The 17,838-nt window shown below is 47.3% G+C and overlaps 1 protein-coding gene across 3 annotated transcripts in view; it reads left to right on the plus strand.

Moving 5' to 3' along the window:
* Positions 1–15,912, plus strand: part of galnt2 (UDP-N-acetyl-alpha-D-galactosamine:polypeptide N-acetylgalactosaminyltransferase 2) — a 32,477-nt gene extending 16,565 nt beyond the window's left edge. Inside the window, exons 2-16 of one of the 3 annotated variants that reach the window (XM_067236414.1) lie at positions 1,735–1,825; positions 3,951–4,104; positions 7,232–7,330; positions 7,622–7,689; positions 7,835–7,900; positions 8,713–8,834; positions 9,789–9,876; positions 10,253–10,340; positions 11,004–11,107; positions 11,241–11,367; positions 11,458–11,550; positions 11,696–11,779; positions 11,882–12,026; positions 12,309–12,428; positions 12,676–15,912. In XM_067236414.1, the coding sequence (XP_067092515.1) occupies positions 1,735–1,825; positions 3,951–4,104; positions 7,232–7,330; positions 7,622–7,689; positions 7,835–7,900; positions 8,713–8,834; positions 9,789–9,876; positions 10,253–10,340; positions 11,004–11,107; positions 11,241–11,367; positions 11,458–11,550; positions 11,696–11,779; positions 11,882–12,026; positions 12,309–12,428; positions 12,676–12,831 (1,605 nt within the window). In that variant the 3' untranslated portion in view covers positions 12,832–15,912. The remainder of the gene's footprint in view (positions 1–1,734; positions 1,826–3,950; positions 4,105–7,231; positions 7,331–7,621; positions 7,690–7,834; positions 7,901–8,712; positions 8,835–9,788; positions 9,877–10,252; positions 10,341–11,003; positions 11,108–11,240; positions 11,368–11,457; positions 11,551–11,695; positions 11,780–11,881; positions 12,027–12,308; positions 12,429–12,675) is intronic. The other 2 variants (XM_067236415.1, XM_067236416.1) reach the window with 2 other exon arrangements.
* Positions 15,913–17,838: the final 1,926 nt, after the last annotated feature.

Here is a 17,838-nt window from a genome sequence, read left to right on the forward strand (position 1 = left end):
GGGAGAAGTTAAGATTATTAAGTGAGAGGGATGCCTGTCTGGGATAAGTAAGTTGAGCAGAGGTAGTTTGGAACCAATTCTAAGATATTGTTCAGATGCTTGCCTCTCCATGTTGAACATTTTAGAGGAGTTTACCATTTACTTTATTTATGTTCACCGTGTTGTATAGTCCAGAATTATTAACAGGGTTTTCAACGCACCACGGTTTCAGTTTAAATAAACGTTTTGTCTGGGCTGAACGCGCCCCCCTGCTCTTCCCTGATTATAGCCGCTGTATAATCACCGTGAGCTCCACACAGGATGTGACACGGAGGTGGGAGACCAAAGAGCTGGTCCTTTCTGAGGCTGTGAGGGCTGCTCCAGCTTGGCGGAGACAGATGCTCTGTGTGGAAGGTGGCTGGCAGAGGGTTAGTTAGAGTGGGCCTCTGTGGTTGCTGTCTGTCTGTGTCTCCAGTCTGTCTGTCTGTCTGTCTGTGTCTCCAGTCTGTCTGTCTGTGTTTCCAGTCTGTCTGTCTGTCTGCGTCTCCAGTCTGTCTGTTTATCTGTGACTCCCGTCTGTCTGTCTATCAGTTTGTCTGCCTGCATGCCATTTGTCTCTCTGCCTTTCAGTCCTTCTCGATTTATTAGCCCTTCTGTCTCTGCTGTCTGTCTGCCTGCCTGCTAGTCCATCTGTCTGTCCATCTGCAGTACCACCCAAGTGTGGTTTCTTCTTCTTCCATTTCCTGCTTACCTTGGCTGGAAGTCCCCACTGTCAGTTGCTACCATGCTGTATGGCGTTGCATGCTTCCAGCAGCATGGTTCCGTTTGGCTCCCCCCCCCCCCATCACCTGCCTCTGTCACCACAGCAACATTTCCCAGGATGCCAACTGATGGTAGGCAGGCCAGTGGAGAACACATTGGTGCGATGCCAACGCAGGGAAAGCCTGGTGCAGTGTGGGTAATTTGTGCTGCCTGCTTATTTCCTGATGATGTTCTGCCCTAGAGTTAGCCTCTGTCCCTCTGGCAGGGAAGGCTCACGGACAGTTGAATCACCTTTTTCTGAATAGGGACTGATGGGGTACCACAGGATTATTCTCTTTAATCGGCGTCTGTGAACTTGTGATCCAGCTAGCACCAGGCTTTTCTGAAAACTGTCAGGAAAGCTGCCTTTTACCTTGTCAACTTGATCCGTATGTATTTTTTTATGTTTTGCAAGATTTACAGAGCACACATTCAAGCACTCACACACCAACACACACACACACATACTGAAGTTATTAGAGTGTGGCAGAGAGTGTGCAGTTGAATAAAACATGCTGGTCGCTCCATCCTTCAGATGTGGTTTTGATCAGGAACAGAGGGAGCAGAGGAAAGGAGGCTGGGAGGATTGGCATCGTCAAACATTCTACAATATCAGTGGAAGAGCTCTGTGCTGTCCTGGTGTCTTGGCCTTTGTTTCCTCTGGGGTTAACATTGGGAGTTCGGACATGCAGACATGTTTCCAAGCATTCACAATGGTGGGGTCAACCTTGACCAAACAAAGTGATAGCGGCAACCTAAGAAGAAAACTGACTGTGGAGTAAAAGACGACATCAATAAGAGCAGAGAGTTACATAGTGCGTGTGCATGTTTTCGAAGGGCAGTGATTCGCAGGTGCGACATGTCACTCAACGTGTGTGTGTTCTAGACGTGTCTCTTTGTGTTTCAGTATGGCTGGAGTGTGTGTTACAGTAGACGTGTCTCTTTGTGTTTCAGGATGACTGGAGTGCAGGTGACTCGTCGAGTAGACACCAAGCCCTCAGCAACACAGATGACAAAACACACAGTCTGGAGACGCTGGCACCAGGTGAGTCTGCACTAGATCAACTCCCTTCGTACCATACATCCTATTGAAGAGAAGTTGTTGAATAGGTACATTACATTACACTCTACTAACCTGGTTTTCGGACGTGATTGATGGTAATTTGTACATGCAAATGTGTTGAAAATCTACATGAATCGATTCACCGTTTCACTAGATATGCATGAAATGAGGCCACATGGGCAGATACAATAAAAAAAACAACGTAGTTATAGAACGAGATTCTATGAGAAGCTGGAGAATGCATCAGGGTGTTGAGAGTGTTGGATTGTCACTCTCGCGGGGACCAATCACTGGAACAAAACCCCTCTGATGCCTTCGAACCAATCAGAGAGCTCCTGGAATCAAGTAGAGAGCAAACTGAGTTCTACGGCTGCTTCAAATATGCCTCAGATAGAAGAGTACGTCAGCTCCTCCAAAGTTCCTCTCCTGCATCTACAAGAGGTGGGGTGTGCGTATAAATCTGTGTGTGTGTGATTGTGTGTGTGTGTGTGTATTTGAGTCCACTTGTAAAAATGTATGCGTGCACATACATTTGCACTTGTTCGGAGGGATGGAACTTGCCGTATTTTTATCGTCATTACAGTAAGTGTGACACATTCTCTCTCCTTGTTGAGGTGGTCCCGAGGGAGCTGTTCCAGTTAGGCGTACATGGTAAACATGATGGAATTCTGTCAAGGTGCGACCGGGAAAAAGAACCCCGTCTGGCCTCTCTGTGTCCTAGCAAAAAGATTAACCGTAGGAAGTAGAATAGAGATAGATTAGAATAGATTACAATGCCCCTGGAGAGCCTCAGTCTCAGGCAATTATCAACATTCAATTGTGTCCGTTTCTACAGCCCGTTTGATGTTTGCAGTATTTAGGTCGATCGGCGGAACCATCAAGTTTGAGCAAAACAAAGGAATTGATGCGGGGCCACCACTGTAATTAGCCCTTCCCCTCACAGACGGCTGCATGCACAGTGACTGGAGGAGAGGAGAGAGAGGGAGGACAGTGTGATTGGAGCATGATAGATGTGGTTTTTAAATGTGCTTTGTACTAACACATCTCACCATCACTAACTACACTCCCAAGTCACAGAGTTCAGAGTCAGTTAGTGCTGTAATAAGCAAACAATTAGCCCTTTTGTTAGGAGACAATAGCCTGGAACAGGTTCTCTCGAATTCAGCAGTTGCGTTTTTAAGTGGACTGGAGAGGAATTGCTGTTTCTGAGAGGAATTGTTGCAGTGCTGGTGAAGAATATAGCTGCACACAGCAGCCTGCTGAGAGACGTGCTGCTGCCTCTCCTTGCCTCCTCTGGGGGAGGGGGGGGGGGCAAGGGCAGGGGGGGCAAGGGGCCCACCCACTTATGGTCATGCTGATAAGCTCACCTGGGGCCTTATTATGGCCATGTTCTCACCTGTCTCTGCCTGCAAGTACCGGAGCCTACATGTCATACACACACATGTAGTCACTCACATACGCATGCATACTCATACATCCACATAAACATTGTACACACACACACACTCACACACGTGTAGAAGTGTGAGTGTGCTATTAGGATTCCAGAGACAGTGACACAGCTCCAGTAGATTAACAGCCTATAGCAGATCTCCCCCTGTGCCCTTGCCTTCACTGACAGATAATGCAATCAAACACTGCCATATGTTTAACAGAGCTCATTAGCATAGCAGCACATAATTAAGCTGGGACGTTATCTTTCTGTGTCTGTGTCTGTGTCTGTGTCTGTGTGTGCATGTGTCTAAACGAGAGACACAGTGAAGGCCACAGGCATGGTTTTATTGCCTGTTGCAATGTTGAAATTAGACATGACAGCGTTGTTGTGTTTAGTGCGCCTTAATCTAACTATACAGACGTGTGTAAATGTGTGTAATTGGCATAATGTAGCAGACTGGGGGCTTGCATTACAGTTTGCTCAAAGTCTCCATTCATCTCTGTGGAATTTGGAAATGAGACACTATGAGCATAAGAACACAACCATCTGTTCTCAAGAGTGAATTAGAGGGAGTGAAGTGATAGGGACATGGAGAGATTTTTCTCTCTCTCTCTATTTCATTCTTTTCCTGGTACATAAAGCTCTTTCTCATCTGCATGTGTGTTTGCACAGGAAAGGTGCGGTGGCAGGACTTTGACCAGGACCTGTACGTGGGGGCGACGGTGGTACGGCCAGGTCAGGACCCCTACGCTCGGAACAAGTTCAACCAGGTGGAGAGCGACAAGCTCCACATGGACCGCGGCGTGCCCGACACGCGACACGACCAGTACGTTGACCTCACGTCCTGTTCCGCCTCAGAGCTGTTACTTCACAAAGGGAAAGGAACTGAAACTGCAGTCCCTGGACATGTACTGTGCTCAAACTAATCACTTTGTTTTGTTTGTGATTGGCCCAGTCAGCATAACGCCATAAAGCCAGGGTACCCACTCTTGATTTAGTACTCCTATTCCTTTGTTCACTGCTGCCTCTTTTCTTCTCTCTGCTTTTGTCGTCGAGGAAAATCCTATTTTTCACTAGGTTGTGTGATTTGTAAACACAACCTGAATACCGTATATGGGAAAAAAACATGGTGCTGATTGTAGAGTCCTCCTATAGATTGACATTGGTTATTTTTATGGCCTGTTGTAACTGCCCCGTGTAGGAGGGTTACTAGATCTTCTCTGTCACCTTAACATGTCTATCACTCTCCGGTTAGAGAACAGCTAAGTAGGAGATTTGCCAGGCTTCTCCCACCCAACTTTGTAATTTCCCTCAGGTGTAGATATCATCAAATGCACAAGCAGCCAGCCTGCCACAGTGCTTTAACTGGCTGGCTGTATCCCCCCTCTGTTTGTGCCTACGTGAGCGGAGTGTTTCAGGTGTAGGGGACGTCAGGAGCGCTCCAGGCCCACTGGGTCACAGCCACCGGGGGGCTTCCTGTATCCTGTCATCTCACACCACAACGAGCCGGGACACGCCTTATCTCAGCAGCTTGTTTAGTCACCACAGCTGAGACTGTGGGCTCTCTGAGGTCATAGACCCGTCGGTGCTAGACTGCTGCTGCACTCAGATACACCGTCTGAGCAGGGGGCGGGGGGGGGGGCATGGTGATGTATGAGAAGTACGCTATCGATGAGGAGGGCAGTGTGGGAGGAGGGGGGGGGGCACATGGGATTTACTGGAATAGTTAGTGGGAATGATAATGAGAGAAGGGGAGTGGGGGGGCTGGATCGACTTTTTCTTTTCCTCTTTCTTCCTCTCTTTCTGCCTCAGGGATGGATGATAATGAGGAGGGTGGAAGTAGGAGAACGGACTATCTGCTCTCTCGACATCCTGATCAATACTCGCTGTCCTCACCTCTTCTTTCCTCACCTCTCCTCTGTTGACTGAACGCTCTGCCTATATGCTCTCTTGGTCTTGGTCCTGGTCTAATGTGTGAACATACTGTGGTGTGGACCAGCAGACTTGACTGCAGTATAGAACTGTGTGACTAGTGTACTGTACCATGACTCATAGATCACAGCCGCCTGCTGTCAGAGTCTTCCTGAGCTGAGCACAGCTATTTTAGGGTCCTCTAGAACATGAAAGGTATTACATTAAGCTGTGTGGACTTTAATGGTACAGTTCAGATTTATTGAAAAGATTGTGTTTTCAAAGGTGAATGGAAAAAGTGTGCTCTCTCGAGGTGAGTAGAATGGAATGTTTTACTTTCTTCCTGGCTGTAGTTGGAAGAACAGTCTATATATGTAATTCCTGAGGTATCGTGGTGATGGAAAGCTGGAGGGGGTCTCAACAAACACAGCAGTTTCTCTCTCTTTCTCTTTCTCTCTCTCTGTCTGTCTCTCAGTATCCCCCCCCCCTCTCTCTCGGTCTCCCCTCTCAAACTGTCAGAGTTCCCATGATTAGGAGTTCCAGTGGTGTGTGACCTCACTCCTTCTCCACAGAGAGTCTCTATGGAGCAGCCTTCTCTAAACACACTCTCTCTAAGATGATTATAGTTGGCTCTTCAACTGCGGGGTCTTGTTAACATGTGCTAGTACTTCACACTGTTAACAATGTGTCATGAAGTAGGTATGTTCACCCTGGCAAGAACACAGACCATGTGACCTAACAGGTCTCCACTGTCCCTCAAATGTACTATTGCACACACACACAGACACACACACACGCACACGCACACACACACACACAATCTCAGCAGGTTAAACTGGTCTCTCTCTGGAGACGAGAAGAACCCGCTCTGATAAATCGACGCCTTGGTGACGTGATGATGAACATGTTCACAGTGAATGTTTGTTCCCGTGACACTGTGTGAGTACAGTGTATAATAGCACGCTCATATCCAAAAACCCTCCAAACTACCCCCACCTCCATCCCTGGGCATCCAGTCATGCTGGCTCTCTCTGTCTCAGCCTTACGGTGTTAGTGCCACATGAGAGAGGGGGGGGGGAGTGAACAGCCCAAAGAATTTGCATGCATAACATGACATTATAATACATTTGCAGGTCTTTATTCCTAGGCCAGCGTGAGATGTCTGCAGAGAGACACAGGAGGTCATTGACATTCACAGATTTACTCTTTAACCATCAGTCACCCTGCAGCAGCCGGGCTGGATTAAAGCCCCGCTGACTGCTGTTCCTGACCCTGTCACGGCTACATGGGAAGCTGGGCGGCCATGACGGCTCTGCCAGGAAGTGTCTCTGTGTACTGGCTATGGGGTTGTTGACCCGGGAGGGCCTCAGTTGCTGCCGCTTTTCTGGAGCAACCTCAGACGCATATTTGATGAGGCGGGGTCGAGCAGGTCACATTTTCAAGCTCAGGACGTTAGACGGTTAGAGGCCAAAAAGTGGGCTATATCCAGATCCTGTTCTCTAATGCTGCTATTATAGATACACCCTGTCTGTTCTGTGTGATCTCTACCTGTCCTGCAGACCTCCTTGTTCCAACACTTCCTCCTCCTCTCCTCTCCAGTGCTCTTGGACTGCTTGGTGTTCTATAGAGGATAAGGCCATATCTGTCTCACACACACACACACACACACACACACACACACACACACACACACACACACACACACACACACACACACACACACACACACACACACACAAGTCAATCTCTGTCATGTATTCAATCCTTAGGGAGGAATGTGGAGTCAGGGAATGGGGTCTGTCAATCTCAGCTGCTCTAGGGCGTTTCAAGGCTATATGGGAACGTGCTCGTGCACGTCCGCACTTTCTTTGTCATCCCTCTCGCGAGATCCCCACCTCAAGGAGCAAAGGACACTGAGCGTTCCCTACTCTGTCATCGACACTGTGTGTTCATGCGCCTTCGGACGTTCTCTTGGTATGTTGGCCGGGCTGCATGTTTCCGTGTATTGACGTGCCTGTGTCTGCCTGTGTCTGCCTGTGCAGCTGCAAACATAAACAGTGGAAGACGGAGCTGCCGTCGTCTAGTGTCGTCATAACCTTCCACAACGAGGCGCGCTCCGCCCTGCTGCGCACGGTGGTCAGGTGAGACCACGCCCCGCCCTCGCACCCTGCCACAGCACCACACACACACACAGCACGACACACACACACAGCACGACACACGCACACAGCACGACACACACACACAGCATGACACACACACACACACACAGCATGACACACACACATCACGACACACACACACACACACACAGCATGACACACACACACACACAGCATGACAAACACACACAGCACGACACACACACACACACATACACAGGTGGTCTCATTCAATCCCACCCGTCTGCCTTTCTTTCCCTCCTCCCCCAGCGTCTTGAAGAAGAGCCCCGCCCACCTGGTGAAGGAGATCATCCTGGTGGACGACTATAGTGACAACGGTGAGTGGAGGGGGAGGAAGGGAGGGGGAGGGGGAAGGAGCTGGAAGGCTCACAGGTGGGGGGGGGGATGAGGGATAGGAGAGCGGTTGGAGAGAGGAGGAGGACGGTTGGGATGACGATGCTGCTGCTTGGTTTTGTGTGGCAGCTGAGGACGGGGCCTTGCTGGGGAAGATCGAGAAGATCCGGGTCCTCCGCAACGACCGGCGGGAAGGTGAGTGGAGGAGGAGGCAGGCGGGATGACCCTGTCACAGGTCACGCCTAGCCCTCTGCACGGTCAGCAAGGCACTCGCATCTCTTCACTCTGACTGGCTAAACTAGAAAAGAGTTTGGAGCCGGTTCATAGTGAGTCACATACACACACAACTGGTTTTACAGAACAGGAGAGATGTAAATTGGAACCCAGGAAGGGAGTTTGTAAGCAGACAAATAACGAGCTGTGCTATTTCTGGAAGGTTGTCTGCACAACAGGGAGGTAGCTGGCTATAGGAGTGCGTTTCTTAGGTCCATATCTGTGGGTGCTGATGTCATTTACAGCCACCAACAAGCAATCCACTGCTCCTGTTAATCATCCTGGTGCTCATTAAACACTACAACACCAAAACCCACCTTGACGCAGTCAGCTGGCGTTCTCATTAAACTCTAACACAGCAGGACAGGTTCAAATAGACAAGCCAATTACTTTTATTTTAACCCTAAATGTCTAGAGTATACACTGTGTGTACATTAGAAATGGTGGCACAGGTATACGTCCTAAACGTGTGTGTTCATATGTGTAATTAGATGCTATCTGTTACTTCCGTTTAGAACTTGTACATGAGCTCTAGTCGATTAGTAATGCCTGACAGTGGCTGCTTTTCCAGCCTGGTGTTCCTGGTACCTTACTGAGACACAACTGATGGGGACCAGACTAGTGTGGACCAGACTAGAACCACACTAGAACGTCTCTTACAGCTCCTGTTCTATTCCTGGTCTTCCTACAGTAGCTGTTGTGTTCCTCACAAGCTCCATGCGTGCTGTTCCCAGGTCTGATGAGGTCCAGGGTCCGAGGGGCCGATGCTGCTACTGCCTCTGTCCTCACCTTCCTGGACAGCCACTGCGAGTGTAACGAACACTGGCTGGAGCCCCTGCTGGAGAGGGTGGCTGAGGTACACACACATACATACACACACACACACACACACACACACACACACACACACACACACACACACACACACACACAGAGGCAGGGAAAGATGATGTGGCATACAGAGGACTAGGCAAAGGTTGGGCAGCATGACACCAGGACACACATCCTGCTTGGCCCCTCGCCAACCCACACACACACACACACACACAACAATGTCACCTAGAGAGTAACCTACTCGAACACTCCCACACTGACGAGCACAAACGCACACATCAGCGCACAAACACAGAGACACGCACACACACGCCCTTTGCAACAAACAAACCCTGTCCTTCTGAGCTTTCCTTTTTGTGTCCGGAGAGAGGCCTCCGTCCTCCTGTTTACTGCTGCCTTTCTGCACCGTGTTTAGGAAACACAAACACACATTAGTCGAAGTGCCTCTTCCAACCCCCCCCCCCACCACCCCCCACCCCCTCCCCTTCTCTGGTACCCCTGACCCACCCAGCAACACCTCATCAGAACACCCAGTCCCTGTTCAGCACCACCAGTGGGCCAATCAGAATCCTGGGAAATAATCCCGACATGATGTCATCCGTCTGTTTCTGTCACTTCCTCTCCAGTTCGCCCACTTCCCTTTCCCTAAATTCTATTCCTGTCCTGGCTGGCTGGCTAGCAGCGCTAGAGACATAAGCTTGTGTATTAAGGAGCATACTTGGACAAACTTTGTTTTTCTCCCCCTAATCTGTCTGAGGCTGCCTGTAACCCTCTGTAACCCTCTAACTGGCCCAAAGAAGCAGCTGCTCAACCGTGATGAGTTGGGCTAGAGGCTCGGGAACGTTTCACCAATACTGGGGAAGATTGAATAAAGTCTTTTGATAATCCTTATAAATCCCAGGCGCACGCACAAGCGGAAATGCGCTCATACCTCTGATGCTCGCCCCTCATCCACCCCCCCACCCACCCCCCCCAGGACAAGACGCGGGTGGTGTCCCCCATCATCGACGTCATCAACATGGACAACTTCCAGTACGTGGGCGCCTCTGCAGACCTCAAAGGAGGTAGGTCCTGCTTGTCCGCGCCAGCCTCTTTCCTCTACCCTCGCCAGGTTGGGGGCACAGTCTGCCTGGCTCTGGAAAACCAGGCTACTGCATTTTTCCACTCCTCATCCAGATTCATTCCACTCTTTAACTCAGCCAAGGACTGTGTGTGTTTACCTGTGTGTGTGTGTGTGTGTGTGTGTGTGTGTACTTCTGAATGTCTGTCTGTGCTAAAGAGAGAAAAGGTCTAGTTGAGTTATGGACTGTCTGCTACTGTGGCGTACGTGGTTCAGTAGATTGAACCCTTACAGTTGTGATGCCAACAGTCAACCTTGTTTCCCCCCTTGTCCACATGCACTCTTTCCTCTTTTCTTCCTCTCCTCTTCTCCCTCTCTAGGGTTTGACTGGAACCTGGTATTCAAATGGGACTACATGACTCTGGAGCAGAGGAGAGCTCGCCAGGGGAACCCCATAGCTCCCATCAAGTAAGATTCCACACACGCGTGCAAACGCACACATGCACACACACCTGGCCTAGCAATGATGTAGCAGACATCTTGATATTGCGGCAGACAAGAATGACAAGTAGGAATTTCAGCAAAGATACTGACCTCGTTTGACAACAGAGGGCACTCATTATCTCTGGAATACGTTCTAATGTACTGCTTCACTAACCATACTTTAGGCACATTTTAGTAATTTAAATCAGCTCAGTTGATAATTAGCTCATTTGTATTCATTTACATGCAGCAAAGTAATTTCTATATGTAATTTAATGCTTGTTCTTGTGGTAAATTTATAATAGGAATAATACGTTTTGAAGTGATTACAAGCTGTATAAGACTATATATTTCCAAAGGTTATCTGCAAATGGAGGAGACATTAAGTATTCACAAGCAGAAACATTGTTCTCCCAGAGTTTATAAAAAGCAGGCAATTGTTTCTGTCTCATGCCTACATAGTTGTTGTTGATGTTCCAACTGAATACAAGATGGCAAGCAGGCCTGTCTTCTACTAGCTATATTTTATTTTTCTTATCTTATTTGTACTGCTCCAACCCCACCCTCCCTCCCTCCCCTCTCGCTCTCGCTCTCTCTCTCTCTCTCTCTCTCTCTCTCTCTCTCTCTCTCTCTCTCTCTCTCTCTCAGGACTCCTATGATAGCTGGGGGACTCTTTGTGATGGACAAGGACTACTTTGAGGAGCTGGGGAAGTACGACATGATGATGGACGTGTGGGGAGGAGAGAACCTCGGTGAGCGAGAACACTAGAAACAGACTAGAAGAACATAGTAGCTGTGTCTCATGTATGCATGTGTGATTTGTCTTGCTCATGGTGTATATGTTGTTATGGTGGTGGTTGTGTGTGTGTGCGTGCGTGCGTGCAGAGATCTCGTTCCGTGTGTGGCAGTGTGCGGGCAGCCTGGAGATCATCCCTTGCAGCAGAGTGGGTCACGTCTTCAGGAAGCAGCATCCCTACACCTTCCCAGGAGGCAGCGGGACTGTGTTTGCCCGGTAACACACACACACACTCGCTCTCTTGCTCTCTCTCGCGCTCTCTCTCTCTGACCCTCTCTCTCTCTGACCCTCTCTCTTCATCCTCAGGAACACGCGGAGAGCTGCGGAGGTATGGATGGACGAGTTTAAGAACTTCTACTACGCTGCCGTGCCCTCGGCCAGAAACGTGCCCTACGGCAAGTAAGTACCTCAGCAGCAGCCCTGGACACTGCCTCCGCCTCAGACCAACACACAGCTCTGCTCTAATACAGAGGCAGGCCTCTGCATGCACATCTTCTGCTGTGATTGTGTCAGTGACCATGTCTGTGTTTGTGTTGTGTGTCAGCATCCAGAGCAGGCTGGAGATGAAGAAGAGACTGGGCTGTAAGCCGTTCAAGTGGTACCTGGAGAACGTCTACCCTGAGCTCAGGTATGAACACACACACACACTAGCTATGATCTAGAACGACCTGACCGTAACCTTATCGGAACTATCGAACCGTGGGTGCACCTGACGTCTGTGATTCTGCAGAGTTCCAGATCACCAGGACATAGCCTTTGGAGCACTGCAACAGGGGGGAAACTGCCTGGACACCCTGGGTCACTTTGCTGATGGCGTAGTGGGCATGTACGAGTGTCACAATGCCGGTGGCAATCAGGTACCGATCGGGGCTCAGGTACTGGTCAGATCCATGATCCTCACTAGGGTGGCACTAGGGTGGTATGCCTAGGGAAGTGTGGGCACACACCTCTGGTCTGAGGTCACACACACACCTGCTTTGAGACTCCCAACTTTCAATGAAATGGAGTGGAAACTAATTGAGAGTGTGTGTGAGAGTATGCAAGAGTGTGAGTGTGTGTGACAGTGTCTATGTGCTTGTCCTACTGTTTCTGTGTGTGTGTGTGTGGTGCAACTCTATATTGATTTGTTTACTAAGCATGTGTGTGTTATCCAACAGGAGTGGGCCCTGACTAAAGACAAGTCTGTGAAGCACATGGACCTGTGTTTGACAGTGGTGGAGCGCACGGCAGGGTCGCTAATCAAACTGCAGGGCTGCCGGGAGAACGACAGCAGACAGGTCAGACAAACGATCCCAGAGACACTCAGACCCACCGCCGCACCCAACACCTGCTGTTCCACCACCCCCAACATGAACCATGACACCCAACTTTCACCATCACGTCCATCCGTTTCCTCACGTCAACACAGGTTCCATTTGTGGGTTGCGAATCAATCGCACAGTAGTGGCTGTGAGTAATCTCTGGTCTACTTTTGTCCCCCCCTCCTCCCTGTCAACCCTCCGTGGTTCTGTTGGAACCTTCTAGAAATGGGAGCAGATCGAGAGCAACTCCAAGCTGCGTCACGTGGGCAGCAACCTGTGTCTGGACAGCAGGAGCGCGCGGGTCGGAGGCCTCACCGTGGAGGTCTGCAGCTCCAACCTCAACCAGCAATGGAAGTTCACTCTCAATCTCCAGCCCTAGAGACTCCACACACACACCGACAACATCCGCAACACACCTCCTCCTCCTGCAATTCCTCCGCCCTCGAACCTCCTCTCCATTCCAGCCGTTGGGGGGGAGGGAGGGGGATGCAGACAACCAATTGCACCACCTGGTACCACCCCATACACGCCTTCTGGGGTGGGTCTTGTCCATTTATGGAGAGAGGTAAGATGGGAAGTAAACTAAGGTGGGGTGGTGGCAGTAGTGGTGTTGATAATGATGAAAGTGAAGATGATGTTTTTCATCCAACTACATACCTCAGTGTTTCATCTTTGGTCCTGCTCTTGGAGAGAGAAAATACCTTTTATTTCCTTCAATCCAGGTGAAATGGAATGACTCGGTGACTTAGTTTCTTTGAATTTGATGATTTTTTTTTTTTTTTTTTTACTTTTTCTTATTTCCACCGAATATCACAGATTATTTCCTGAAATGGAAGTGACTATTTCTTTGTTAGTTTTTCTCAAGTAATCTATTGTTGTGGAATGTAAAGACGTATTCTACAGACGTTTCCTAGAGATGCAGACCTGAACTGAGTGGAAGGTTGGAGTTTGAGTTTGGGCTTGATCCTGCTCTCTGAAGGGAACGGAAAGCTATGCGCTGAGCACACCCTATGTTCACTTACGCTGAGCCCTGATTGGCCACTTGGATGGCATGAACAAAGAAATGAAAAAAATATATAATTTCTACGGAGTGTGATTGTACTCCTGTCCCATGTGATGTGAGACCGAGTCAGAATATTTTGGGGTCAAAGAGTTGACCAGAACATAGAAATTCAACCAGGACATGGACCCGAGTCTGCTGGAAGGTCCTTATGCAGTAGCACTGGTTGCTATGCTCTTCCACCCTCCATCACAACCTGTCAGAAAGTACATACAGTATATTTTCTTTCTTGTTTTTCTTTCTTTCTTTGGCAAAGCAGTACTCTGTCCAAATTGTTTTAATGTTTCAGTTGTTGTGCTCTCAAGCAAACAGTAAAACAATGTTTTGTGTATTGTAGAATAATCAAATGAGTAAGATGGTTAATTGAATGGATATTTCTGTTTGTAATCTCTCTGGTTCCTCTAGGACTGTTCCCTTGTGAGAAACACTTGTCTACTTCCTTGGTCAAAGATTGTTTCCTTTTTTTCCTGTGTCAGTGTTGCCATGGTACTTCTATGTATTCTTGATTACCGTACATCAAATTATATTGCTTACAGAGTAAAGTGGGAACCATACTATCTGTGCTATAAGTGTTCTTGAGATGTTGTCTGACAGCATTCTCATAATGTACTTTGGGAGTCCTTAAGAGTCCTTATTATGGTCTGTGACGGATGATCTGCCATTTCTAGAAAAAATCAGTGTCCGTTTGAGGTTACTGACAAGAAAGAACAGCATGTGTTTCATCAATCTTGACTTTTCTGTAATTTCTGTCATTATTTCGTGTGCGCCTGTCAGTGTATTTTTACCTACTTTGTGACTGATGCCTTGCCTTTTCTAATATCTACCATACTGTAAGGAAGAGTGTCTTTGTGTTGTTGGGCCACACTGCCCCCTGCTGGACTCACAAGGGAGAAAAGCAATAAGATTTTCTGTTTCCTGTAACATCAGTCATTGCTGTGAATTTGGCTTTCATTATCCTCCTCTTGTTCTGTAACAAGACATCTGTAGTACTGATGAGGCCCAGCAAACAGAGGCCACCTATACTGAGAAGGCTGAGGTGACCAAATTGGATTGGCTCATTTTTGTTGTGTCCAGGATCAAGCCACCATGTTATAAAGATTAACCTACTCAGCAACCAACTACTCATTCAGTACTACTTGGCTAACAGTGTTTTCCTTTGCCGTTTTTTGTGTAGAAACTCATCTCCAGTCAGCCCAGAGCCCAATACTCTATACAGGCATCCTTCCTTTCACACTCCTTGTGAGAGAACTGCTGATCCAACTTGACTGGACAGGTAAAATGTGGTGCACTACTCCACCTTTATTCTATAAGTCTGGTCAGGTCAGTGATTTATCCCAAGGGAGGATAAAGGTAAAGGAGAATACGTATTTGTATAGAGCCCTAAAACTGCTTTAGCGGAAAGGATAAAGCCCTTTTACACAGGTAACTCTAACTGAACAGCCAAACTGACCTTGGGGCTGTAGTTTTGGGGCAGGAGAGGGGGGGGGGGGGGGCTGGTCCATAGCTGCCTGATCCAACTTCTCCAGTATGAAAGATAGTAGCCAATCGGTGAGGTGGCGTGATCCAATCAGAAAGTTGGAGGACCGCTGGGCTGAAAAGGCAGGGCTAATGGGGAAGTCTGATTTGATGACAAAAAGGTCACATGGTGGGAAGTCTGTCCAAATGTTCTGATTGAATGTTTGACATCTTATTGGACGTCCCAGTTTCCTGTCAGATCTCCTCCTTCTGTGCTTGTGAGGAGAGGAAGAACTGAGTAAAAGCTTAAGAGATTCATGCTTTGGGTTCTTTTCAACACCAACCAGTTTTAAACAAAGACAGGCAAATCAGTCAGCAAGCCTTTAGGTGAAAGTTTGCCATTTATTTTCCTTAATTCTGGTGATGCGGGAGAGGAGAAATCATCCTAGAAATACAGACACATTTTAATTGGATGAAATGTTTACATAGCACAATGTGCCAAAGTTATTTACTATTTGATTTGCATTGTGAATATATTTGTACTCAAGATTGGGACTTGGAGAAGCATAATGCCCATTGACATAATTACAGATAATAAACCAAATTCAGAATCGTGAAAATAGTAATTTGAGATATTATCTAGTATGGTGTGTTCCTCTTTAAAAAAATAACTATTGTTTGCTGTAGGACAATTGGATACATTGGAATTTAAAATCATGTGAAGTGGCCTGGAGTTAGCATTGGGTAACAATGTAAAAGTGTATATGTTTGTATATACAGTACGATTGTGTCTGTACAGTATGTACATATATACACACAAGCAACAGCGGTTACTAGTTAGTTGGTCTACTGTACAGCGCTTCTAATTGTTCATTGTTTTATAGATATGGCAGGAATTCAACTTTGAATGAGAAAAAATGATTAACTTAAATAAATGCATTTATATACAAACAAGTCCAAGAGTTTCATCTAGACCTTGTGTTGTCCAACGTTTTCATTTGTATTCCGCTTCACTGTGAACCCCAGAGTTCCCACTCCTTTCAAGACGTGTGACACACAGTACAAACAAAAGAACACTGTTGGTGCATATAAAATTATGAACATTTATTATGTGTGCAAAATGGTGTAAACTCTCTTAAGTGGTGGGGTTACACAGGATTTACAACCCCAGACCCAGGGGGGGAGGGGTTAACCTGGGAGGATACATACACATACACATACAGCGGAGACAACGCGTAACAACACTCCTTCAGAGAGGACAAAACACACGATACAGCAATCACTGTCCTGAACCAGCCACAGACCAATAAACAGGAAGCATAGTCCATATTCCACAACACAACATACTCAGGGCATTCATAGAGCGGCATGGTGAGGCTGACCCCAACCTCTCCTTATCAACAGCATCAGTACACTGCAGTTAGTTTTCTGACTCTACATACAGTAACATTTGAACTGATCACTAGATTAGGTCGGTTAGGAATTTTGGTCCAACGTACATGAGATATTTTACACACAACACACAACAATTAAATACACCATCCTAGCAACCGCCCATTTCCATTCACAGAACCATTTCCACCCCTAAACGTATAACTGAGAAGTTATTGAGCTTGTAATGATGAAACACATTAAAATTCCAACTTTCTATTTTTCGTAACAGTGTTTTGAAAGCACCTTTTAAGGTTATCGTAGTTTATACATATTCTTAATAAACCTTAGAATGTCTAATTCTATGAAGCCCTGAGGTCACCTAAGGTCCTATCTTCTCAATGACATCAGAAGCTATCCAGCTCCCATCCAGAATGAGTCAGTGTTCAGGCCCAAAGCACCCTCTGAAACGACGGACACCTCTGTTAAACAGGCAGCGGAACACAGTGGCACAAAAGCAGGCATTTCCAACATCCTGTGACCTCCCATTGTATTGGAGTACAACAATCATCAATAGGTCCAGTGTAGCTTTAATGTACTGAACAGCTGAGTTGAATCTGGAAGGCTGTAAGCTGCATTACAACATGGTGTGACAGGCATTGTTTACTTGTACCATACGACCACCTGACCAAGTACTTAAAGGTGCTTCCCTTTCCTTGTCTCCCCTCACTGTCACTGATCTGGAAACCCCAGGTAGGTTAAGGCCGTAAGAAGGTTCCACCTGTCTAGTTAAACTGAAAGGAAAAATAGACAAGGAGAGAAAGTCGATTCAGACTATTGAGACACACCCACAGGAAAGGAGCACTAATTGGCATGCAGGTCTAGATTCTCCAACAGGAGCGCTAATTGGGTAGTGGGGGTCGGAGCATTGGTGCGGTATGAGTGACGGACTGAATAGTGTTATTGATGGGTCTAAGCCCAGGAGTAAATCCAGTGGAGAGACAGAATGATGACGTATGCTAATAGATTGAAAGGCTAGCCATGAACATAACTCATTAATCTAACAATCCTTTTTTCACTGTCAGCCAATAAAACAGCAGTACAGATGTACTAAGATAGATACAGAGAGGAGACCTCAGGCAAGAGAGAGTGCTGGGATTGCATATGGAAACAATATATCAATCATCTGATTGATAACATTGAATCTGACTGCAGAATAGTCATATGATCATTAACATTGCATGACGTTTTGACAGTAAGCTTCTGTCGTCTTGTCCATGATTAATCGTTTTTTCTCCTTTCTCTACTCTCTTCTCTCTCACACACATACTCCTTTTTGCTCGTCTTTTTTTTTCCAATTTACTTATTGTCCTTCAACCCCCCCGCCACCATCCACCCATTGGATTTAAAAGCCATAGAGTGACATAAAATATCATAACCTTAAGAGCAGACTTCTTGAAAAGGCACTGAGAACATATTTGATATGGCTGATCTGTGAAA

The sequence above is a fragment of the Osmerus mordax genome, chromosome 5 (assembly GCF_038355195.1).
Source record: "Osmerus mordax isolate fOsmMor3 chromosome 5, fOsmMor3.pri, whole genome shotgun sequence".
Taxonomy (NCBI): domain Eukaryota; kingdom Metazoa; phylum Chordata; class Actinopteri; order Osmeriformes; family Osmeridae; genus Osmerus; species Osmerus mordax.